The sequence below is a fragment of the Etheostoma cragini genome, chromosome 6 (assembly GCF_013103735.1).
Source record: "Etheostoma cragini isolate CJK2018 chromosome 6, CSU_Ecrag_1.0, whole genome shotgun sequence".
Lineage (NCBI taxonomy): Eukaryota > Metazoa > Chordata > Actinopteri > Perciformes > Percidae > Etheostoma > Etheostoma cragini.
The window spans coordinates 14,862,120-14,889,360 of record NC_048412.1 but is presented as its reverse complement, the minus strand read 5'-3'; the positions used below and the strand labels follow the sequence as shown (position 1 = coordinate 14,889,360).

General features: G+C 39.6%; 1 protein-coding gene across 5 annotated transcripts in view; it reads left to right on the top strand.

Moving 5' to 3' along the window:
• Positions 1 to 27,241, top strand: part of fhod3b (formin homology 2 domain containing 3b) — a 92,377-nt gene that overhangs the window by 10,736 nt on the left and 54,400 nt on the right. For all 5 annotated transcript variants that reach the window (XM_034875472.1, XM_034875471.1, XM_034875473.1 and 2 more), the window contains exon 3: positions 2,381 to 2,445. In XM_034875472.1, the coding sequence (XP_034731363.1) occupies positions 2,381 to 2,445 (65 nt within the window). The remainder of the gene's footprint in view (positions 1 to 2,380; positions 2,446 to 27,241) is intronic.

Genomic DNA, 27,241 nt, shown 5'->3' with positions numbered 1-27,241 from the left:
ACACATTTTGTGTTGTTTTATAAACAGTGCCAGTAATGCTCCCTTAGATAAAGCCAGAGAGCATGGACTGGCAGGTATCCACTGATCCAGTTGCTGCTGCTATGGATATTGGGATTAAGAGAGAGCTTTATGAGGGTATAACCTCATAACCTCTTATGAGGTACAGCAGAGCAGAGACGGGAGAATGGAGAAAAATAGAGAAGAAAATAATGTGGGTATTGAATTGGCAGGTAAAGTTGTTGCCTTCTCACAGCTGCATTCCTGTTTGCAACATTGGATAGGCAAAGTGAAAATGATGAATAACACATCAATGCTTTTTAGATTAATAAGAATAGTCCTTGTTATTCAAATTGTAGCAACAAAGGAATTTCAGAAGCATTATGTCGCACATGATGAATCAGATTTAATAGGAGCGTGGCTTAAGTTGATTAAACAGCACCACTACTGGAAGAAACCAGAATTTTCTGGCACAGAGGAATGATCATAAGGACTAGGGAATCTAGTAGATATTATATCCCAACATGTAGCCAATTTAATTGGTTAGGGGTTCTGAAAACCTCACTTATATATTCCATGCACATTTGTTTAATTTGATAATGAGCACGTTGGCCTATGTAGCTCCAGGTTTTGGTTAAGCCCAGGGATACTGTTGCAGCCAAGCAGAGAGAAAGCAGACTTTTGTGACAAAATGGCTCTGGTTGCCCATTTCCCTCAACAGCATCACAGTGGATTAAGTTCCTGTATGCCATCTCATCTCACCAGCAAAGGTCCATGTTGACAGATGTTGCTCCTGTGTCTCCTCCGCTTGCTGATGGATATTATATTTCAAAAATAGATAGCATAGACAGATTTCCCCTGCCATGTAATCTGCTGGTGTGCATGTCAGTACAGTCTCCCACTGACTGGTTGGGGCAGGAAAGATGTATGTCCGGGGCAGTTCTGCGGTTATTCTGCTTGTTTATGGAGTGGCAGCAGTATTATCTGCCCTCTGTGCTGATAGGCTTTTCCCTCTGTGTCAGACCCCCGGCTGCCTGATTGTCACTAAGAGTAACAGTCTGTTGCTGGCACTGAGCCAGCCGGAACAATTGCACAGCCTTTGTGCATGCAGGATAAAAGCCTATTTGTCAGAGATCCAAATTAGAAGGGGGGTTGTCGCGCAACTCTACCTGCTATGCTTTTGTCCACAATTGTGTCTACTGGGTTTGTTTGAGGCTTCTTTAGCTAGTAGGGAGGTGAAAAGCACACTGTGTGATCCAAAATGTAAACAAAAGGGTGGCCCCAACCACCAGAATTCAAAACATGGGAGTGAAATCCTCTTGATTGAAGTCCTTTTTCTGTCAAATGAATGAACACTACAACTAGATCTGTGTCATTATCTTCTTCTTATGTTGTTATAGGTTTGTTCACATTTGGGATGCAAACACAGGCAGACATGCTTAATAATGACTGACTGAAAAACACCTAAAGGATAAGGCTGATATCATATTATGTATTTTTTATAATCCTCAACACTCCCAATCCCAAGTATTGAATGTGCAGGGAAAGCCTTATATACGTTATTTTTTTCATTATTGTCCAAAAACTTAAAAAAAAAAAAAACTGACTTGGTCCTTCATCACATTTGAGCAGTATTGTTTACTTTGAGTCAATCCCACTAATGCAGATTAGCATTTTCAGGATTATCAATTGAGGCTGGCAGCTACAGACAGGGTGGGGAAGTAGGACAATGTTGAGAGAGGGATGGAGATGAACGCATTTCTGGATTTGGGCTTTTCATGGGATTTGTAAAATACGATTTATGGCAGCCTTATCCTTTAAAAAGGCTAATTCTATATCAAACTTTGTAAAGAAATTAGAGTGTGGACTTCTGAGTTGCCAAATAATCCTACAAACTACTCTCCTCTCACATTCACTTTTACAATTGAATAGAATCGGGGTGCATTGTTGTCGACAAGATGGTGATGGGGTATTGGCATATCTCCATTAACACTGGGAGGAGGTCTTGACCTCTTAGCTGCTCCCATCCTTCATCTTCACCTATGGAGACCTCCCCTGTTCTGTTCCACGACCTGTTCCCTGTTATATTGAATCTGCAAATATAGAAAGGTTTGAATAGGACTAAACGGTTTAATTTGTCATTATTCTGCGCCTTTGCACAGTAGCTTTTCAGATATGTTTTCTTGTCACCACATGCCTGCCTCCGGCGTTTTGATGGTGGTCTCAGATTTAGAGAGACATTCGGCTTCTATATCTTGATACAGTTGCATGTGTACCACCCCAAACACACACACACACGCACACACACATATTTAAATAATCATACATGGCTTAATGTCCAGTAACATTTCTCTTTTTCTCCATTTGTCTTTTTTCTTATCAGAAGAGGCAAGAAACACAGCGTTATTCTTCGAACGCAGCTGTCCGTCCGAGTTCATGCCTGTATTGGTGAGTAATTAACTGTAATCCAAACTGTACATTCGTCACATCTCACTTTATGATTTTCTAACGATATGTTTGTCTGTCTTGGTCTATATCACCAGTGAGGTATGAGCTTTAATTATCTCATTTACCAGTGGATTACTTTATGGAGGTCCTTGTTTAAACTTGCACAGTGGCAGGTTTGAGAAATAACCTAGAATATTAATTTGAGCCAGAATTAACACCATTTCAGTAACACCCTAAGAAACAGACCAATGGCGCAGAGCAAAACCTGAAAATATGTCTTGTTTTTGGACTTACTGTGTTCTGTCACTTTGTTTTATTCACCCTCCTGGTGTCTTTGGGTAATGTAAGGGAACCAGCACAAAGAGCAGAGTGAAAACATTTGCAAACTTGCATGCGTGTGGCATGTGTGTGAACACATACAGTATACACACACACACACACACACACACACACACACACACACACACACAACGTGCTTATCAGAGACTGGGTTTTTATTAAACTAAGGATGCTAACTGCCTCAGCTTTTACTAACTACAATGTGCAGTACAAATTTTGGAGTTCCCTTTCCCACATCTTTTTCACATTCAGCCTAACTGATGAATGGGTGTTAATGGTTTTGCAACTTTGTTAAATGTATGCATAATTTAAGAACTTAATACACAGCCCTTGTAAAGTTACACACAGTGCCTCCTACACAGGCTTCAAGTGTAAAAAATAACCCAGTGCCTGGAAAAACTATTAGGCTGTAAATTGTCTGATTTTAAAATTGGCCGTAACTCACTATTGCAGTAGAAGTTAACTAAAGGACCAGACATTTGAATGAAGTAACTACGATCTGAGAACTATCTCTGATAGTCGTCTCTGGTCATTTATTCAACCTGCTGATGCGTGACGTGCCATGGAAAGGTTTGCAAACTCTGGCTGATCTTTTACTGAGATTGTTCTGTCATGTTTGATAGCTCATAAACTAATGGTGAGACACACAAGAGAAATGAGAAAGACGGCATTCGTTTGTTCTTGATCAGGTCTAGTTTGCACATGTTGATTACAAAGAGGATTTCTCTTTCATGCTCTTGACACTATAATTATGTAATGGATACAGTAAACCTATCAGATTTTGTCATATGCTGTCTTTTTAAACTTTGATAATTGTGGAGAGATGCTTCCTGGTTTTATTACACCGGATACCTAAACGACATATTCAGTCTTTGCCTGATTACCAGGTAACGGACTGAACATGGCTAAACATTTTCAACACTACTCTGAACTGGCTTCACCTCATTCTCTCCTCCTGCTGGTGCTTTGCTTAGCTTAGCGGAGCCTGGGGAGTGGCAGACAGACATGCTGCTTTACTCTAAGTGGATGATGACCCTCTTTCTCTCTAAGTTGACAGCCACCTGTTGCCCTCCTCTAGTCTCCCTCAGTGACTGCCCACATGGCTAGCTGATTTATTTCTTCTAGGCGAGGTGGTTACTGTTACTGTTTACTTGTCCAGACATTTGATCCTAATTTTATCTGACTAGAGGGCTTACCTCGAAGCCCCTGAGTGCAGAATTACTGGGTGATTTCCCCGCTCCACACAGGAGATAATTCATTAGTCTTCCAAAGACAAATGGCACAGTATTCTTTACACTGTGCACTTGCTCTATATTGAGCATTTCCCTGCTGTCAGTTTAGAAAGACCAAAATGGCCCCCAAAGAGAAGCCCCCTCATTGTCAGTGATTATTTTTTGTGGCCATACTCTTTTGCCTTTTGCCTTCGGAGAATAGCTAGCAAAAAATGTACATATAGGCATCAGAGTGGCTTTTGTTTTAGTCGGACGAGCTTAAACTAATAGTACCACTCTTATGTTCCAGTAGCTTTAGGTCAAAGGATACTTGTATCAAACATCACCAGTGCCGTTTGGATGTGATTTGTTTAGTGTCACATTTTGAATGTATCCTCACATGATTGATTGCTAAATTAGCACACCCACGTTGTCAAGATATTTAGTTTATCCCCACTTTATTAACATGAGTAATAAATTGGTTACAATCATGTATGTAATCTGTGTCATGTAGAACTATTATGTGGAAAACCCCTAGCATGTTTTTGAAGTTTTAATTAAGAACTTTGTTTATATTTTCTGTTTTTAGAGTGTCTACAAATGTACACATCCCAGGGATAGCTTTCAATCTTTGTGTATGTTTGGGTATGTTGAATTGCATGTGTCATAAACCACAGCAAGACCTAATCCAGGCTTCCATAATCATAGTCATTAGCTGCCACATACATATGGTTCTGCTGGACCAGGCGGAAATCTAAGCATCAGAGTCAGTAAAGGAAGGAAAGTGCTCACCCGAAGAGCTAATGGTTTATTAAACTGCTTTTTACGATCTACCTCTGGCACAGTGATTTGTTTTAGTCACACAATGAAGCAGTCCAGGCTCTTTATACCATCAGGCACCATACAAATATTTATTCCTGGGTGTTCTGCCGAGTATGGATTCATGGTATGAAGCTCCATGGACATTTGTCTGTATGTTAAACAGTACTGCATATATGCATCAGTCCTTTCGTCTTTTCGTGGAGAAAAAACTTTAAATTTACTTTTAAATGGTTGCGTTTTTGTCAAAAGATGACCAGTAAGTGGTGATCTTTGTTTATATTTGTTTGACCAGGCTGGGATTTAGAAAATAAACTCAACTCATCCCTCTCTGCGTGTTAGCATTGGCCACAGCCTGTTTAAATTGCTGGGCTGTTATTGTTGTTGGTGTACTAGATGTGGTAGCGAGGGTCTGATTTAAGCAAGCCTGTGCTTATTTTAGTATTGTTTGCAAGTACAATAAAGAAGGTCCTCTTTTTTGTGCCATTTTGTTTTCTAAGGTTGCCTGAGTTGCCGTGATGTGATGGTGTATGGAGAATATAAAGACAGTAAGAGAGACTAGTATGGGCTGCTGGATGTTTAAATGGGGATACCAAGTTAAGAAGTAACAAATGCCACATATGTTTTGTAATCATCAGCACTGACTGACAGATGTTCAGTCAGAAACTGCTCCTCTGGCAATTAAATACATTTATGACTTGCTAGACTAACATTTGATGTGACAGATCTATCAACTACTACTCTGCAATCCAGAAAAATTGCCTTGATGTGCAGAAAATCATCTTGAACTCTGTCGCAGTCAAACTAATTATTTTATATAGAGCCAGCTCTTCATCAATCATAGATTAGCGGGTGGTACAAACTTATTTTTTTGTTTACAGCAGGTCATTATTCATTGAAGATAGTTGGTACTCCCCTTTAAGAGAAGGTTCATCTGTCAACACACTGATCTCAGCTGAGAAGTGACAGCTGTAATAAGAGTTGACACATTCTTATTGGATTATCTGCCTTGTTTTTTACGACCTCTTATAATCCGGGCTCAGCACATGATTCATTGTGACCGCTGTTAACTTGCATTTTTGCACTAAAACTTTGTCAAATTGGTAGTTTTGATCTTTAGTTTGACAACTGAAAACTCTGTGGTTCTTAAGATGGAAGACGATAAGCAGTAAATTCTAAATACAATTATCCCTCTGCAAATCGTGTTGGAAGATGAGTTCCTGGCAGCTAGCAATGTAGTTGCATGGAGATGTACACAGCTAAATGGGGGCTTTTCACTGTTGGTTTATCTAATTAGTGTATAATTATGTGTGTGTGTGTGTCAACTGTACTTGTGTGTGTGTGTGTTGGGGGGGAGGGGGGGGGGTTGGGTGTCAGCACATTGACTTAAAACAATAACCTGCAGGATAACATGGTGCTCCCAACCACAGTATTTGCCTTTCCTCACACTCTGCCAGATCTGTACAAAGCCATCAACAGTTCTGTGAATAGACATTAAAAACAATTCCAGTACTGGTAATTCACCTGCATATTGAAAAGAAGATCAGCTTTAAATACCTGCTACACTTTTGTAAAAAGCAAAGTTACTCAAGGTTATGGCTCATATCCAGTACTCTGTGACAGATACAATTTACTCTGGGAAAATGTGAAAAAGCTATTATTACATTTATTTGACATTTGTATCTGGTTATTAGTAACTGTATTATAGCTCTGTCACAATGCACCTTTGGATTAGTACAAACACTGAGGATCCTCCGTACAGAATCACACTTTTGAGTCACAATAAAGCAATAATTCAAATATCTACATATGTTTTTATGACTGGAGAGTGCCAATCAAGCGGGGAATAATTAAAAAATTCATATCATGTGGCACCCACGAGACACCGAGGATGATCAAATGGCCTCTTTGACTTCACATGACAAGACCCTAAAATGGGATCATCACCCCAGGATGCCACCCTAAACAACACCGGGCCAAAGAGGAGAATTCTGAGGCAGAAAACATCTCAGGATGGAAGTGGAGTGCAGTGGGTCTTGCTTTTTAAATCACAGCTGAGAGTCAAACTAGATCAGTGGAAGGTTTGATGGTATCCCTCACCTCACACTTTCCCTAGGTCTGTTTTTATATACTTTCTGTTTGGCTGTGAGCCCAACAACCCCATGCAAAGACATAACAATGTAGTTTAGGTTAATTCTTTATTTATGTATTTATGGGCGACCATAATGGACCATGTTTCCCCTAATTTTTTCCCTGGGCCCTCTCAACCAAAATGCAACTTTTTCCATTTTTTGGTTGGATTAGAGCTTATTGTTGGATCTTTTTGCAGATTTGCTTCACATACTGTACAAGGTTTTAGACTCCTGTGACATTAATTTGTATGAGCACACTCATATGCTCACATCACATGAACACTCCTGCAAAGGCATGCACATATTAAAAAGCCATCTGGTTCCAGTTGAAAGGCCTCTCAGCGCTGCTCTTCACCCGTCCAAAAGTGAAGAGAGCTGTCTATGTTTTCATCCAAAAGGAGAGGAATTTTTTCTTGCTGTTGTAACAGGGTAGAGAGAGAAGTTTGAGCGTGCAGCCTGACCAAGGGACAAAACGGTTTTCCTGTGAATAGGGGTCCTACTGAATGGCCACATCATTGAGTATCAGTGCAATACATAATGATATTCTGTCTTTTTTATTCTTTTCCATTCAGTGCTGGCAACTAGCCAAACTCCTGTCAGAAAAAACGCAATGATTGGTTTAAAATTGGGCTTTAATTCCATTTACAACAGTCAACTCGTAACAAAATATAGTTTTTCAAAGTGGCGCATCATGACATATCAGTTGGACCACTAAGAGGGGATGCCATGTGAACTAGAGCCCTCTGGGGTTTACCACTGCTGTAAGACTGGAGCAGTCCTTGTTAAAGTGGACAGGTGTGTAACCTCAGTAGCCACAGACTATAAACAGCTGCCTGCTCAATGAAGGACAATTTAGAAGGAATCTGTGTTTGTTTTTGCTCAAACCAACATTTATTTGATGTCTGCAGAGAATTGTTTATGGTACATTTTCTGCACAGCCGGTGTTTAGCCTCTCTCTGTATCCTTAATGGAGGGAGAGCGAAGAGGAGTAGACTAAGAAAACATATATGAATGTGTCTTCATTTATCTCCTTGGTTGTAGGCAATACTGACTGATTTGAATGCCATTATGTTTAATATTACTAGTTTAGGGCTGCAATCAACAATTGTTTTCATTATCAATTAATCTAAAGATTGTTTTCCTGATAAATTGATTAATTGTTTGGTCTTTCAAATTTCATTAAATGGTGAAATATTCAGGCACTCTTTAATAAGACAAAAAAACAACTAATCCTGACATGAATGTTTGAAAACATTTGGAATTTTTTCAAAAAGAAATTGTTATGTTATGTTTGTTATCAAATAAGCGCTTTCTTGTCTAATCATTTCAGGGCTAAACCAGATTTGATTTGATTTTGAGCTTAAATTAATTTAGCTTTGTAGCCAATCACATTTCACCTGCTACTCTGGTAATTTTATTGTTTTGTATGCCTGTTATGCTCTGCTAAATGTGCCTCTATGCAATATGTCTATAAGCCACCACTGCCATCTATCTCTAAACATTTAGCAGTTCAGCGTAATTCATCATTTTGTCTTATTTGACTTTGGGATTTGTGGTTATACTAAATGGGCATTTGAGTGTCAGTATTGACAAGAAAAAACCCTAACCTTAAACGTAGTACCCCACTGGCCTTTAGCCAAATCCTAGTATGCCATGGAATTCCATCTCACATCCTCCCTCACATGTCATGCAGCCTCCTTTTCTTTCCTTCCACTTTGATGTCTTTGTAAGGAAACGTCTCTTTCCCTCTCTGCATCTATGAGGAGAATATGAGAAATGCTTAAGAGTACCAAAATATTTCATTTTTTCTGTTTGTCGTTACAGTAACTGTCTGTCACTCATATAATGTTCACTGAAACAGCGTTGTTATTTCTTCTCTCACCTTGGCTCAAGTAGTGTTGCTACAGCTGGCTAGCTTTGAATCATTTACCATTGCTGTTTTGCTTTGAGGGAGGATTTATTGGATTTTTGGTTACATTCATGCACTGGGATCGATTTAGTTCTTAAGCTGACATCAGCTAGGAAAATAAAGATAGACATGACCTGCTTAGGGGAATGTGACAGTCATTTTTGAACAGCTTTGTTTTTGCAGTGCGTAAATTGGATACTTAAATCTTTTACACATTCTTGAAAACTGGTATAGAGATTTCTTTCATAGCATTGTTTTGGTGTGGAGAATCTGTCACCGTTGTGGCAGCTGCCATGCTCTCTTTCCTCTGCTCTTTAACAAACTGAAAGACACAGGGACAGTAGTGTCCCCCTGTCTTCCACCTCTTTCTGCTTCTGCATCCTCTGACTTGCCAGCTTCTCATGCCCTAGGGGAATGTGATGATGTAGTCAGTGCAACCTTGCAGATTCTATGTTTCTATTTTATCAGGTAAACAGTAGCTGCTTTAAATCATGGCGTTAGACATCATTTTATCTATCTCCATGACTCTACTCTGTGCTGTAGCTCTTGGACACCTGTGGCTTCCCATGTTTCACATTGTGTTGTGTTGTGGTGACTGGCTGGGGGCCAAGAGAAACGTCAGGCATATTCATCAAGAGCCATTTGGCAAAGGTAGAAAGTATGTGGCGTTTTGTGGTGATGTGTTAATGATTTGAGAGCCATCCAGTCGTGTTCTGGTTCAAAACAGTGTAACCACCCAAAGGAGGAGGCATGATACACAGCTGTGGAATGATTATTGATATTGTAGACCATATTGTGAGCCATTGTAAATATTAGCTAGATATCTGTTTCTTTCTATCGACTAGTAACATGTTCAAGGCCAAGGAACAACTATGGTTGTTATTTTTAGAGCTGATGTAAGCTCAAGTCCAGGGAAGAAGTGGGATAAGTACTGTATTGTATATTTAAAGAAACAGGATACCCTTTGCACTGTCAACTTTACAACAAGGCATTCATTTAATTTCAATTCACTTTTAGGTGTAGGAGGGATTCTGTAAAATGAAAAACAAACTAGAGAATGTGATGCAGTTGATACTTATGAATCTGGAATGAGAATTTAAGGATTCATATTTTACAGATATAAGATCACAAAGGAGGATGCTGTCTACAGTGAGGCAATTAAAGCACATTTTAATCAAATTTGAAGTACATTTCAAGGAATCAAAATGACAAAAGTGAGTGTTCTAACTTGGCCTTTGATTAAGGCTGCCCAGACTGAAGCTGAAAGACGCGATCCTCTGACCTCCATCCCAGACATGGTTGACTAATTGGAGAGCCCGGTTGAAAAAAAGAGCTCAAGCACCAGGAGAATCTCCTCTTGCAGCCCACTCAGGGCTCTGAAGGGGACGACTCAGAGTGGCTGCAGCAGGAGAAGATTGGACAACCTTTGTTACATTTTTTTGAAGCCGAAGAAAAGAGCCATACAGTAGATAGAGAAAAAAGAGAGGCCTCATTGCCTTGTGTGAATGTCGGCTAAGAGCCTACTTAATCGGTTCAGGCACGTCGGGCAGTTGGGATAGCTCTATCTGAACTGCAGGTTACAAGAGGATTCAGAGTGTCTGTCTGAATTCCATGTCTTACATGGTAGCAAAGTGTCTTGCAAATGCAAAACACTAGTGTCAAGCATTTGAACACATGAATTAAGTTTTCGGACTGATAGTGTTGATGGAGATGAGGACATTTGCAAGTTTAAAATGTTCTTAAATTCAACAAGGACTTGTTAAATTATGTATGGGAAAAAAACTGAAATTCAGCACTAACTACATTTGAACAAACAGATTACCCAATCTTACTCCGTGGTGAGCCTAAAAGAAACATTGTCTCATTTTGCTTAGTCTGGATTATAAAGAGGAGTGAAAATCACTATTGGTATAAACCATAAGTGATGTCTCCTGACGTTGTGAGGAAGGCGAGCCATGTTTACATCATTGTTGTGGTTAAAGCTGTGTAAAGTTAAGTCTCATCTTTCAGTGAATATGTCAGGCATTGTTGTGATCCATTCAGATCTATTCATATGTGTTGTATGGTGGTTTTCTCAGTGGTCACTTAAGGATCATTAAACACACAAAGCCCTAAAATGTTTTGCTTAGACCTCTTGTTTATAAGATAAAAGCCCATGTATAAGCCTTTAATCTCTGTGTTTGGAAATGTGAAAAATGTTTGAATCTCTCCCAGTGTCTGGACCTCAGAATTCTATGACATCAGTGGCTGTTCTCTCTGCTTTTTCTACGATGAATGCCTTTTGTATTAGCGAGGTTCAACACAAAGCTAAGAGAGGCCGTATAGGGTTTCATTCAGAATTTGCTGTTCACACACACACAAATACTAAATACAGGGGTTGGACAACATATACACACATCTGTTCAATAAAATACATTGCATTGTTCTTCTTTGCATTATATTACCGTCTTTTCTTTTTTTCTTTTTCTTTTCAGAGGTTGGGGTTAGGGAGTAAACGGGACTGGCTTGAAATATAATGCAATCCAACAAGTCTAACAAGCTAATATAAAACATAAAAACTCAGCTGAAGCCTGCACCAGTAAAATAAAAAGGAACATACATCAGGATTAGTCGTCTATCACCCACAGACCTAAATCCAGTATGAAATTTTGGAAAACAAGGGACAGTATTAGATCCAGTGTCTGCTGGAAATAAATAAACATGATGCTGGATCTGTATTGGTAAAGGCAATCAACATAAGTAGCTTTTTACTTCCTCCCTCAAGAGAGGCAGAGAGTTGACCTCAGGAGAAGAAAGCAGGGGAACCATCCAAGCTGTGTACAGTAAAGATGGGAAGACGCTGTTGACCTCAACTGAGGAGGTAATAGGGCGGTGGAAGGTAAAACTTTGAGGAAGTCCTGAATCCAGGTAATACAGTGGGGCTCAAAAGTTTGGGCACCCAGGTGAATATAAGTATAATATGTCACAAAAAGTTAGATTTTATTTCCATCATTTAAACTTTCAAAATAACAGAAAACAAAAAAATTATGTCTGCAAAAGTTTGGGCACCCTGCAGAGTTTATAGCGGGCACCGCCCCCTTTGGAAAGCTGAGACCTAACAGCGTCATGGATTGTTCTCAATCATTGTCTGGAAAGACCAGGTGATGTCAATCTTTAGGTTTAAATGCCCAGACTCATCTGACCTTGCACCAACAATCAGCACCATGGGTTCTTCTAAGCATTTGTCTAGAAAACTGAAACTGAAAATACTTGACGCTCACAAAGCAGGAGAAGGCTATAAGAAGATAGGAAAGGGTTTTCAGATGCCAATATCCTCTGTTCGGAATGTCATTAAGAAATGGCAGTCATCAGAAACAGTGGAAGTTAAAGCAAGATCTGGAAGACCAAGAAACAAATCTGACAGAACAGCTCACAGGATTGTGAGAAAAACAAGTCAAAACCCACGTTTGACTGCATGATCCATCCAGAAAGACCTGGCAGACACTGGAGTTGTGGTACACCATTCCACTATAAAGAGATACTTGTACAAATATGGTCTTCATGGAAGAGTCATCAGAAGAAAACCTCTTCTACATCCTCACCACAAAAATCAGTGTTTGAAGTTTGCAAATGAACATATAGACAAGCTTGATGCATTGTGGAAACAAGTTCTGTGGACCAAGGAGGTTGAAATAGAACTTTTTGGCCGGAATGAGCAAAGGTATGTTTGGAGAAGAAAGGGCACAGAATTCCATGAACCTCCGTCCAACTGTTAGGCATGGGGGTGGATCAGTCATGCTTTGGGGTTGTATAGCAGCCAGTGGCACAGGGAACATTTCACGAGTAGAAGGAAAAATGGATTCAATATAATCTCACCAAATTTGAATTTGACGTTTACTTGATGCCATCTGTGAAAAAGCTGAAGTTAAAGAGTCAACAAATGGATAATGTTCCTAAACACACCTCAAACATCATGGTGGATTACATCAAAAAGGCGTGAACTGAAGGTTTTGCCATGGCCTTCACAATCTCCTGAACTCAACATAATTGAAAATCTATGGATACACCTTAAAAGAGCAGTGTAAATGATGGAAATAAAATCTAACTTTTTGTGTATCTGTCATCTGATGCCTTTTGGAGATTTTTACATCTTTTCTTGGCTTCTTTATGCACATTATTACAACTTTTTACGTGTGGTGCCCAAACTTTTGAGCCCCACTGTACTATGGTAGAGGCAGTGCATGAGGATGATGGGGGATTGTTGTCAATTTCCCTGGAGGAAGTCGCTGAGGTAGTGGCAGTTGCAAAGCCCCAGGGATTGATGAGATCCGTCCAGAAATGCTGAAAGCTCTGGGTGTGGATAACCTGTCTTGGTTGACACGCCTCTTCAACATTGCGGGAAGGTTTGGGACGGTGCCTAGAGAATGGCAGACCGCGGTGGTGGTTCCCCTCTTCAAAAAGTGGGATCGGATGGTGTGTGCCAATTGCAGGGGTATCACACTTCTCAGCCTCCCTGGTAAAGTCTAAGCCAAGGTGCTGGAAAGGAGTGTTTGGCCGATAGTCAAACCTCGGCTTGAAGAGGAACAATGCGGGTTCCCTCCTGGTTGTGGAACAACGGAGGAGATTTACACTCCGGGCATCTGGTACGGATGCCACCTGGGCGCCTCCCTAGGGAGGGGTTCCAGGCACATTCAGCTGGAAGGAGGCCTCGGGGAAGACTCATGACTGGGTGGGGGGATTATTTCTCCAACCTGGCCTGGGAATGCCTCGGATCCCTCAGTTGGAGCTGGTTGATGTGGCTCAGGAAAGGGAAATTTGGAGTCCCCTGCTGGAGCTGCTCCCCCCGCGACCCGATTCCGGATAAGCGGACAAAGATGGATGGATGGATGGACCATATGGCAGATAAGGTTAGCAGAAAGTGCAGAAGCCATACAACTTTACGACCATCCATACGACCATCAACTTTATGCCATTTGTAGACCACTGGTGACCTTCTGTGGCAAAGATAGCGAGTCATTTTTGTTGCACTTTATGAATGCAATCATTTTAGTTTTAGTTTGGCTACTTCATGCAAATAATGCAATCTTATGTGTCATTTTGAACCACATATTAGCCCCAGACTCCCCTCTAACTTTTTCCCCTCCTGCAGCTGAGCACAGCCTACTATGGCAGGCAACAGGGCCAGCTGTGTTGGAAGGGAGTCATGGAGGAAGTAAGAGTATGATTTCTTTTGTTCATCCGTGTAGGGAAACATCAGACCGCTAGGTTCTGTGTTTACTTAAAAATTGAAGTCTACAGGATCTACAAGTCTGAGGGGATGATCAGTGTCAGGTGTTTTTCTGATGCAACACAGCTGACAATGTGAGACATTTACACATTAATGGCACTTGTAACCTTGTTCCAGCCTTATTATTTATTACTTATTATTCAGTCACAACACACAAAAAAAGGCGTGTAAACTCATTATCATTTAGCATAAAGAGGGGGATGTGCTCTTTCTAGCACAACATTTTGTAACTGACTCAACAATGCTTTCTATGTATGTGAAGTCCACACTTGTCCCTATGAGACCCTGTCAAAGGCGAGAGAGGTCCAACACATTACAGAAATACATTATCACATTTTGATCTGACCAGCTAGATTTCAGCCACATAAATGTTTAATGAAAATGTTTATGGTCCTAGGCAGATTTTTACAACCAATCCCATATTTATCCTAATGGTCAAAACAGACAAACTCTCATACAGTGCAGAATCTATGTGTAGTACACCAAAATAAAAGTGTGCCAGTGAGTATACTACCGCATGTTTTATCTGTTATAAATCATTCTATTGTTGGGGCAAGATTTCATGCTTTTTGGTGTGTGTTTAGTGCCCATTGAGGGAGAATATACACAATAGCGCAGTAAAAAAGAGTTACAACACAGTAACTTTATTTTCCTCACAATTGTAAGGTACCTTCAACAAGTCTGTGTACACTCAGTAATCTCCCGTTTTGTCATCCTCTCTGGAAGAAAATATAACAGTTTTAATTCAAAGAAGCATCTTTAGATATCCAAAAACCTCAATGTCAAAACTTGTCTTTAGTCCTTACCTGGATGTTGGAACACATCAATGTATTTACATAGTTTCAAGAATTTCCCCTCCACTTCATACCGATCAGTAAAATTAGACTTTGACCTGTCAGCTGTTGCAATCTTCTGGAACTACTTGACTACCTAAAATGACACTAAAGGAGACCACCACCCTGCCATGTGCTGCCATCTAAGACATTTGTGTCTCCGCATTTAGGGGAAGTGTTAGAGCTCAACCTGCCAACCAGACATACACTTCTGCCGAGGCTTGTCCTGAGACAGATACTAGGTTATCATTTCCCTTTATTGGAACATATACAACTGGTATTTTATTTAAACTTGGCATACAACGATAAGAGTTTTGGATATGAACATTTTTGGCATGACTACTTACTGCCATTTTGACATTTAAAACTTGTACAAACAGAAGAGTGTTCTTGATGCACAGCCATTTCATGACAACTGAGTTTTCCTGATTTATGCTTTCATAATAAAAAGACACAAAGGGACAACTCCAGCTCTTTTCAGGTACTGTCTTACATGAGAGACATGCCACATTGTCCTGGTTTCCTTGACAAGCTAGGGGTAGATCTCCTACTTCTGACAGCATAGAGCCAGGGTCAACTGGGGTTACCCCTGTCTAACCCTCTGGGCCATCTGGAACCCCACAACTCACCAGGATTATCCCACACCCTCCTACACATGAGCTGCACACATGAGCCCCTCTCTCACACACACAAACACACACACACACACGCACATACAGTCTCTCTCTCTCTCTCTCTCTCTCTCTCTCTCTCTGTCTTTGATGACTGTGTTCTAGGATGCTGATCCTGTAAATGCTACAGGATGAAAGGGCTGCTTTGGCACAGGCCTGTTTGACCTCAATAGCTTCTACTATGGGAGCTGGCTGCACCCCTTTTTGGTTTGGGTTGACATTTGAGGGAAGCTGTAAACCCTGAGGTCAGCCGGTGGGGGCTGGCTGAGTGACTAGAGGACCACCTCCTGTCACCATTAAATGATTTATGGAGAAAAGACACAATCCCAGCTCCTGTAAGCTACATTGAATACTCAAGCCATAACATCATTTTGGTCCTCTGCCTTCTTCTGTGATGTTTACAAAGGCAGAGTTGGAAAGAAAATATTTTAAAGAGACAGTTTGGCATGGGTTGCCTTTAATTCCTTCCAAGACATTACCTTTTGAACATACTGTAGATACTTTCTCCTCTTAGAGAGATTCTGTTAGGTAATGGTAATGTTTGGCAATAGTAAAACCTTCAACTATTTTCTCATTTTATTTGTCATTGGAACACAGAAAAAATATGTTAAGCGGAATTTTTATTTTGTATATGTCTTCTTGTGGAAAGTTCCCTAATATGAGAAATGATTTACATGATGAGGATGGAATTTAATTCTCAGTCTGAGACATTTCACATATGTCAGGTTTTCTTATGGATTATTTTGCATTAATCTGCTGCCCCATATTTTTTGCGTGTAACCACTTTTTTGGCCCCCCGTTTCTTAATCGAGAAAGATGGTTTTAGAGGGAGAGATAAAGACATGGAGGAATGTACCCCTGCTTAGGCGTCATGTGGTGTGTGACTATGCTCACCACCACGCCGACCCTTTCAGAGGGACAAGTCTTTCCTGGCAATCTCAATTTACTTTAGAATAACAAAAAAGAGACATTATATCACAGACATGTACATCTACGTGAAACAGTGAGTTTGGAGAACAGGAGAAATTAGTAAAGTTTTATACAATGTTTGCATTTAAGTATTTAATGACATTAATATTGTTCTCCTTTGAGCACACTCTTCTTACAAGGCTGGCCCCTGTTTCTCTCATCCAGAGTATCTAACTACAGACCTTGAAGGTATATCACGTAGTACAGTGCTATGGATCTTATTGGATGTCTTGAGCCAGCTCTTTTTTGTCTGTTCCCCATCAGACAGGCTGCCTCAGCAGGGCCTCAGCCTGCCCGTGAGTGGAAATCTTTGGCCCGTGTTATCTTTGGAAAGTGTTTAGTCCACAAAAACCCAGGAGCATAGAGTCCAGTGTCAGCTAGACATCCTGGGCTTACTACTACTAAGGAAAGATGGAGACATTGTGCTACACCAGAATGAAGATGAGTTAAAGAAACCGGTAGATAATATCTATTTTTGTCATGAAAAACTGAGGGAATGTAGAACAAAGAGCTCCATATGTGTAGTAGGCTGTAGTGTAACCAAAGTCTTGTAGTGAGGAGGGCCTCATCCACTTAATGCAGGAATCCATCTGATTCCCCCTGTCTATATTGCTCTGATTTGTCTCTTCATAATGACCCCCAATAGCCAGCAGGAGATTGGATAGCCTCCTATACATCGTGCATGTTGTGGCGGGGCGTGATAAATTAGCACCCTGCGGAAATGCTGAATTTCTATGGATGTTTGTCTCATCAAAACAGCATGGCCATTTCCGGACTTGGCAAACAGAAGGCTCTGGTATAATGGAACATTCATAAGGCTTTCAGGAAGGGACAGTTTCTCATCAAATATACTGTTTTCTTTTGATGCAAGAGTTTATCTCATTATTTTTACACAATTTCATACTTTTTGAACTGGAGCTGGCTGTGCATTCCAATTGGAAGCGGATGAAAGGACATTGTATAATTAAGTGAACCATAGTATACTGTTCAATTCGCTTTCTTCTATGTTTATTTCTCAAGTGACTGCTATCAGTTTCTACCCCAGGCACAACATACCTGAATATTTTATTGTGGTCTTCACTTAATCTTATTATTTATGGGTATTATCGTATAATGTATCGCCCTGCCATACATATAAGATATTACATAACTTTTCATGTAATAGACACAGATCTGTGTAGCAATCCAACGTTCTTTGGCAACATACTACGAAACCTAATATACAGATTCTGCTCTACATTCACAAATGGGAATAGGAACACATGGTTTTAAAGTTACTTTGACAAGTTTCACATTTACAATTTATCATGTAGTTAATGAAAATATTAACAAATGACAAATTAGCTGCCAAAATTGAAACCCAATTACTTTGATTAAACAAAACCTCAAAAGTATTCAATTTTGTTTCCTCTGGGCTTAACTAACTTGTGATGTTATATTGTATGTTTAATTTGAGCATTTCAAAAACTATTTATAAATAACCTGTTATTTATTTGCACCACTGTCCTTTAATGCCACAAGGTTTCATCCTTTCTTGGAGGACTTATTTGAAATGCAAGACGTACGCAATCAAATGTGACTTTTATTCTTATCACCACCAGACCAAGCACCCTGTGTCATCTAATTGCATGACTAAAATATCACACATCAGCTGTGCTCATAACACAGCAGATATTCTCAGATAGATAAATAGTTGTAATGAAAGAGTGACCTGAATATTAACAGAAGGGCTTTGTCATATGTTACAGTATTTGCCTTTTAGGGTAGAGCTGAGCATCAGCAGGGGGAGATTGTGGTTTGGAGACTTCACCACTTGCCGTGTGCCACATATGTCTAATTCGACATACTGTATTTTTATTTCTTGTGCTTGTGATTATATTTAGCGTAACCCCGGTCTGTTTTAACTGCTCAGCTGGTGACTCATTAAGCGTGTTTGCAATGGTGCTAATTTATTTTTTGATCTAACCCACATATATTCTAAGTGTAGACAGGTCTCACTTTCCTCTCACATACATAGAGCATGTTCTAACTGCATCAGCTCTTTCCAACTGATTAGTTTGGAAGCATGCTCTAAGTTTAGCAAGTAATTTAACCAATAATAGATCATGAAGAGTTGTGCAATTCCATGTATAGTATACAAATGAAGGAGTTGTGATGTCATGGAATAATTGCTTATTATTTCCTGCAATCCATTGCTGTACAGGGTAGGACCTCATATTAATGCTTAAATCTTACTTTTTTATATTATTTAGTATTATGTAACATACCATTTATCTCCATTTTTACTTTTGCAAAGTTGTAGTGCAGAGTTGCTTACACTGCTATTCATGCCTTAAGTTAGGTAGTGTTTTCTCAGTGCCTGGCTGTGATACTGCAGTATTCCACCACCCATTAAATTGCAACATGAGGGGAAGTCAGGTTGATGGCTTTACAGGATGTCCAAGGAATTTTAGTCAAGAGGAGAGCAGGGATAAGCAGTTGGGACCTGTCTTTCATTTTGGAAATTCACATGCCTCTTTTTTATCCCACTTTTGTTAGAACCCCTGATTTTATTTCACTTATTTGTTTGATACTACTACTGTTTTCCGAGCCTGTCCAGACGCTGCTACCCACGACTGATTTGCTACATATTCATAAACATTTTACTGGCCTTTGCATGTCGCACCTCAAAATAAACTGTACTGAACTGAATATCTGAGCATTACATTACTACAACATTATACCGCTGAAAACATGTATGTTTTAAAAGAAATTAGGGTGCGCCTTGTTGCGCTGGATTTGAACCCTCCTCAGCAAAAATAACAACATACAAGACCGCTTTGCTATCCACTACACTATCAATAATCTCATTATCTTCCAGGACATTAGGCTACTTTGGTTTTCTCTGTCGTAGGCCATGAATGACTAATTGTCTAAATACTCCAAAACAACAGGTTACCTTGATTTAGGCTTATAAACGTAACTATATCGTGCCCTATAACCTGCTACAACTCTGTGCTATCCGTGTGCAAGGATTTATCGTAAATTATACCAGGCAGCACACAGATTCTGAAACAATGGGTCGAAAACAACTGGTTACCCTGGGTTGGAAACGCATGATCTCGAGGCTCTTTCTGCATCAAAAGTTGCACCTGGGCCTGTTAAAACGCTTCATATTTCTTGGCGTTACACCACTATGCAGAGCTAACAACAGACCTAATGCTTGGCATGAGATGGCTACAGATCCACCAGGTTACATGTAGAGAAAGGGGGAAAACAACTTATCACACCATATTACTTTTTCCAGTATTCTGTGGTGCCAGAATATGTCATTGCATGCTAACCTTGGATACAGACCTACAGTGAGTGATTCTTAAATGGCTGCACAGCTGTGAATATCATTTTTGCAAAGTCAACAACACATTTTAGACCAACTTTTTGACTCATCGCTTAAGTATTTTTTATTTTTAGAAGATTCCTCTTGCCACAAAACATAATTTGGGCTGTTTAGTGACTGATTATTAAATGCTTTTTGGACACACCTCTCTGGTGCCTGATTAAGTTCCTTTGAAAACTCACATATTAAAGTTCTGATTGTCAAACCTCTTGCTGACCCACACTGGTAATTGGCATTCAAAATGTGACTAACCTTTGCACACTACCTTTATAACGTTTTTTTTATTTTATATGTAATTTAGTTACTTCAAAGGAAACATCATTCCATGTTGCAATTCCAGTTACTCTCATTATCAGGTCATCACCTTGACTACAGCAAAAACACAAGGTAAAAGTGAACACGCGTCACCTAGGGATGATGCAGTCCACCTCTAGGCTAGCCGGCCACAGATGTGTTACTTATATTTGTGTTTTTAGCACTGCAGTGATGATACATTCCCCTTCAAATTTGAATCATTAAAAACATCTATGGTTTTAGTTTGTGATGGACAGATGTGAACAAATGAAGACAGAAAATAAATCCCTTACCCTTGTATTTCACAAAACAATGCAACAGTATAAAAATATGGGTCAGTGGAATCAGATGATTATGTCCCATGGCTCACAGTATTATAAGATACATTTTATTCTTGCTTTAGTCGATGCAGCTGTTTGGAAAAGTTAACGGTGTCCGGAGGGGAGACCATAGGACAAAAACTCAGACTCCACACCCAGCAATAAAAAAATCTGATTTCAAATATCTAATCTCTTAAACAAGGACAATATAAGTGACAGATTATTGATAATCAAGAGATAACAGTTTGAAAAACAAACACATAACTGCCAGCAAACAAACTTCTTTGCATCTCTGTAGCAAAAAACTGTCAGCTACGATGGCCGTTTTGGCAACGAGTAGAGCCTCCAACAAATCAAACAAAAGTGAATTCACATGTGGCTCCCTGAACGTTTATTGCTGTTGTTTGGGGTTTTGAATATGTCAGTAAGATGTAAGGAATATGATGTTAGTATTTTTTTAACTCATTTTATTGTTTGTTCTACTGTTGTGGTCACAAATTGCTGTTGTGGACATATTTGGTATCTTTCCATGCACTGAAGAATATACAAAGCTGTAATTTTCTCTTGATCTCTGTTGGATGATCTTATGAACAGTGTATTCTTGTCAAACAAATATATATCTTTATTTTTTAACGATTATATTCTCATTTTCCCTTTCATTGCTACATTTTCTGGTGTTTTGCTGTACTGGGCATGCACATCAATGTGACAGGACGGACAAATTGGCTGGTCTCCCATTTTAGTTCATAGTGGCAAGATGTCTTTCTATTTGCTATTTTTGGATCTTCAGGGTTTGGCGCAGTGGCTCCGTGGTTAGTGGTTAAATCATATTGAATGGAGGGTATGATTGAAAAGATTCTGATGGTTATAAAATAAAAGTTTTGACCTAATCAAACAACCCAAGTTGGGGATTTCCATCCATGTTATGTACAGAAAGAATGCTACAGTAGGCAGTACTATCTAGGCCTGTATAGTAAGGAGAGCATGTGAGGTACTTTAGGTAAAACAAGTATCTGAAAAAAGGCATTACATTTGGGTTTAGATCCCTGAACACTGGACTTTGGCTCCTGAGGTTATGTGAGGTATCAATGTTCATATACAGTAGAGGGTGACACAGGAATCAATTGTTGCTTCCATCACACCCAGAGCCCACCAACATACTCCAATCCTGTTCTGCAAGATCCTGAGAGAAAGACTCCCAAATCCTGTCCCACTCCTGTTTCATTCCTTATGTTGTCTAAGCAAGTGATCAGGCTCTGTTTTTTGTTCCAATTTAATGAGTCTGGAAAGAGACTGGAATTGTGTCTTTCCTTCTATCCGTTGTCTCCTCTGTTGCTGATTTTTAAAATAGTATCCTGCATTGTCGTTGTTTGCCCACCTTTTTCTACGTCTTACTCCATCCATGTTGTTTAAACAGTTGGATATCACACCATTTAATTCACCCAGGTGGCGTAGCAACAATGCATGTTTCAGTTTTGCCGTGTAGACCTGACAGGAATTCAGACAAACCAAAGATAGCGATCTATTACCGGATTTTGCAGCTGAGTTAACTACACACATAGGCCTATTATAGCCTTAACTTCCCCTTGTCTCTATGATTCAATAATGACACTGTGTAATTTCATATTTATTAAAAAAAGAATTCTAAAAAGAAATGCCTCGCAAATCTTCGGATTCCTTCCCGCTCCCGTTAATTTCAATGCTCTATCCGTCCCTATCACTTTACCAAGAGTAATCTCACTCTTGACTACCGTACTGCGGGAATAACGTAACCTGCGGGAGGCCCAAAAAACTGTCATCCGCTAATAAACAGTACCAGTCAAAAGTTTAGACACGCTTTCTCATTCACTTGAACGGGAAAGTGTATACAATGTCATATGTCCTGTAACCGTTACCAGGGCTTTCTTGTAAACACTAAAACACCCAGTTGTTTTAAACATTTACCTATTAGTATTTACAAAATAAACTGTAATTAACAGCTTCTGTAATGACAACATGGCATCACCACTTTTGACTTGCAAAAAAAAACGTACAGTGATTGATCCCAACCAAGTCTGGCCGGTGCATGGTCACCCTGTGTTTGTGTGGATCTCCTCTGGGAGCAGGAATATGGGTCAGATAAATGGGGGAACTCTAAAATACTCACAGGTGTGAATGTGAGTGTAACTGTGTTTCTCTGTCTGCATTATAGATGCACTAGCCACCTGTTCAGGCTGTTTTACTGCTTTTCACCCAGTGCATTCTGGGACAGGCTCCATCCCACTCAATTTTGAACAAGATGAGCAAATATAAAAAGAAATGGATGAATGTTGTTGTTGTTTTTAACACACATGACTTTTGGATAAGGTGAATGTGTTAACAATAAATCTGCACTATAACTACTTGCAACTATACATGTATTGAAAGGTTTTCTGATTTACAGTATCTGACAGTATCAGTAAACATAGAAGAAGGAAGCAGGGAAATAAGAGTTTCAGGTCCAGGGGTCAATCACCTGTACCAGCTCTCTGCTTGGCAGTTTGAATAAACAGTGGAGGACTCAGCCTGACCTCAGTGTCAAACACACTGACATGGATCACCTCAAACTCCAGTAAGCACTTACAGCCAACGCCTATCTTTGCTGTCTTTTTTTACTGAGTTATGTTTTTAAATAATGTTGTTTTAGTACTTGCTGCATACGTTTACATTCATATTTATGTTACATAGACAATGTATATTAAAGAGCAAACAAAAATCTCACCATGGATCAACTAATTACAGTTGAGGGTTTGTCGGCTGGTGTGGCCGGTGGCCCTGTGAACCAGGCCTGCAGCTGTCACACACATCACACACATGCAGACTTCACTTTTCTCCTCCTCATTCCCCACTGATGTGGCCCAGTCAGTCAGGAGACAAATGGGCCCAGACATGGAAGACATTAAGACTAGCTAAAAACAACATGTTAAGTACAGACTTGCTCTCCCGCAATGCTAACACAAAGTGTTCACTCTGCTGCAAGTATACACATTTTGACATGGACAGCAGGGGAGACAGTTTTCTTTATTTTTATGTAAACGCTTGTTTCAGGGAAAGTCTAAGATGTAGAGACATTTTGTGGCTTCAAGTAGCTGTGTTAACATTAGGATAAAAGGGTAAAAAAACAAATTATCCATGTCAAGGGCTAACCATGGAGTTTTTTAGGGTATTCAATGCACAGTATGTTAGAAATACAGTTTTAATATAATGCGTGTCTACAACCTTCCTGTTGATTGCATTGAGACTACATTGAAAGAGGTGACACATGCATGTAGGGCAGCCTTCCAGAATAAGTCTCTCTAATTCAAACTCAGCAGTCTGTGGAATGCTCCTGACACTTCTCCAGTTTCAGATCAGATTTTAAGTCTGTGACCTTTGTATATTTGGCTATTCTTAACATGTGAATTATTTCTAAATCAGACAGGTTGGCATGACATAATGTTGCAGTTTGTTGGTTGCAGAACACATTGGGCTCGTATTAAAATTAGATTATCTCCTCTGCGTTCGACACCAAATAAAGAAAAAAAAGTAGGACTGTAGAATTACAATCCTGGCAGTCTCGGGCTGTTTCAATCAAAGCTATTTCAATCAATCCTTTAAAGTGTTGGGAATAAGATTTGGAAGAGCCAAGGGCTTACTGACATGTTGGTAACAAATGACTTACTGTTGCACTGGGCCAGAGAGGTGGGAGGGGGGGCTTCCCCCTGTGGATCCTCAAACATAGTGTATTTTCTTAAAGGAGACAATTAGCTCTTGATGAGGCGGCCCAGCTCTAGGAACTGTTGATATCAGGGAGGCAAAGGTCACTGTTTGAAGCAGAAAGCCAGTGGCATGGACCTGCTGTTCCAGTGAGACAACGTTACCAGCTTTTTCCAATTTATGTGCTAAGCTTGAATCGGTACCAGATGCTGATAGGTTGTTAATTGTTAAAATATTGGTGATGCATTCAGTTCATAGTTCAAAGGGAGAAGATCATTTTGACCTTTGTTCATTTACAAATTATATTTTTCTATATTTGACTGTTTTCCCCCCATAAAAGAATAAATAATAGTTCAAAAAGATTACAAAAAAATGTTTTTGCCATTAACCAATATGTTGTAATATATATTCAGATTCAATGCAAGTCTATCTGATTATAGTACAGTAGAAGAGTAAGTGGTGGTTTGTGGTTCAGATTATTGACTTTACCAGGGTTTGAGACAACGTTGTCAATGGGCATTTATTATTTACAGTTTATCTTGCTCTTTATCTCTCTAAAGTAATATTCTATCACATTTTCATGTATAAAATGTTAATTTTTAGCAACATTAGTCCAGACTGAAATATTTGAACTATTTCATGGTTTCCCAGGAAATTGTGTATTGACTTTTTTTTTGGTTACATTTCCTTAAACAACTAGAGAATGGATTGGCTTGAAATTTGTGTTTATGTCCCCTCAGAGAGCATTGCATTAACCTATGTGATCTCTTAACTAGCGCCAACATCAAGTACAGTTTTAATTTGTCCAATACTTCGTTACTCATCAGAGCAGTTCACACCCAGCTTACTTTCTTACCTCAGTACAGCTTATCAATCACGGAATGGAGCTGGATCATCAGTTTTCGGAGATCTAAGCATTCAATCCCATCCAATCCAACTTTGTCAAGGTGTCGGGGGAGAGAGCTTTTAACCATCCTTCAAGCTTTTCTGAAGAATATACTGTCCCCTTTATTTAAAATATGCATGCATTTTTCCATAAACACACTGCAGAAGTGATTCCATAAGGAAAGCTCACTGTATATCTTTGCTACATTGTATGTTCTACACATGGTACATGAAAAGTTTCCCCATTTTCTGATGCACAATCATTTTTCAATTTCACAACTCTTCCAGCAGCAAACATGCTTGTGTTGAACAGATGAGAAGAACTATTTTTGAAGCTTTCATTTTAACGTGAGCTAGTCTACTTTTGTAAGCTGGTTGTAATGTGGTGCATTATAGTATAGTTATCAATCCTCTTTTTATTGAATCATGGAAAATGTAGAAAAACCTTAACAGAAAAGTAAAAAAGTCAAATCTTCCCGACCCAAACATATCATCAGTCCACTTTAAGGAGACCAAATGAAATAGCACAACCATTTCCCAAACATTGTAAACAAACATGCCTGTTTCCTCCTCTGGATGCCATTAGGAATGTTTCGATGTTTGTTTTAGTCATTGAGCAAAATGCGTTTTTTCTTCCTTTTTTATGCATACAATAGTATGCAAATCATAGCATTCATTTACAAGCCGCCATTGTTCTCAGTCCAAACACAGCTTGTGTTTGTAAGTCTGTAATTGTGTGGTATATTCTCCTCTGTTTATCTAACTTCCACTCTTTCTAATCATGTAATATTTAGAATATATAGAGGCTACGTTGTCCGCTGGTTAAATCCCGTGGCTTTTGCATAGTGCAAAGGCTGCTTTGAGGCCTTTATGGAATCCAGCTGGATGGTCCAGCATTTCCAAAGTTCCTCATTTATCTGAACCAGATCAGAGCCAAGCATAGTCCAGTCAGACACCACTGCAGCCTTGGGAACAGCAAGGATTTTGCAAGAACATATTTGTAAAGATTAAACACTGGCATTATGAAGTTGTTTTCATTTCCGTATCTATTGTATACTCGATGATACTAGTCTTACATCGTGAGGGAGGTTCCTGGAATCTTCAACAAGACTCATTTTAAGTCCCCTGAGTGGTGAAATTTGATCTAAATCAGTGAAGTTAAAGCATCCATTAAGCCTTTGATAAAGCAGCTGGGAAATGGGACCCCAATGCTGCATGCATGCACACACACAAACACACACACACACACACACGCACATCCTACTCCACCTATGGTAAAGTATTTTAACTCTCAAACACCCCACATCAGGTGTAGCAAACTTTAACAAGAACCTCACCCTTGCTCTGTGATAACCAACCCCTGTGTATTTTTATCAAAGAATACTACCCTCTGAATGTGGGTCAAACCTATTTTATGACTGTTATTTTTTTAGAAGATGTTTTGAAAAATACAAAATTATGCATTTGCATCCCTACACTACATGACACTTCCTGACTTGGAAACATTTAGACTTACTAAAGTTTGCTGCACTTATCTTTGGTTCAAATGTACCACACACAAACATACAAAGTAGCTAGATAAAACATTAGATGTGTAAAATAAAGTGTGCAACGGCCAGTGCATTAAACTATACTGAGAAATACAGAATAAAGCTAATAATTGTTAATGAGAGTGCTTTTTTGTCAAGTTTTTCCTGTCTTCTACAGCAGTGCTCAGGAGCTTTATTCTGTGAGCCTAACCACTACCAGGTGTGCGTGAAAAGGTTTTGGCGAAACTGGCACAGGGTCAAAACAGAGTGGAAGTTGAAGGGGTGCGAAAGAGGGGGAGGACCAGAGGAATGGAGTTGCTTAATCTGAAAACATCAAACGGCTTGAATCTGGTACCAGAGTGTTAGGCTAAGGTGTCTGAACTTGTTACGGTGTGATCATGCAGGGCTTTGGCCTGTTGAAATCTTGCCTTACGCAGACCCAGAACCCCCCCCACACTCAGCATTATTCTATTTTTTTCTCTGCCTTACGGAGGTGGTGGGTAGATGAACAGACTTATATGTGGTTCTT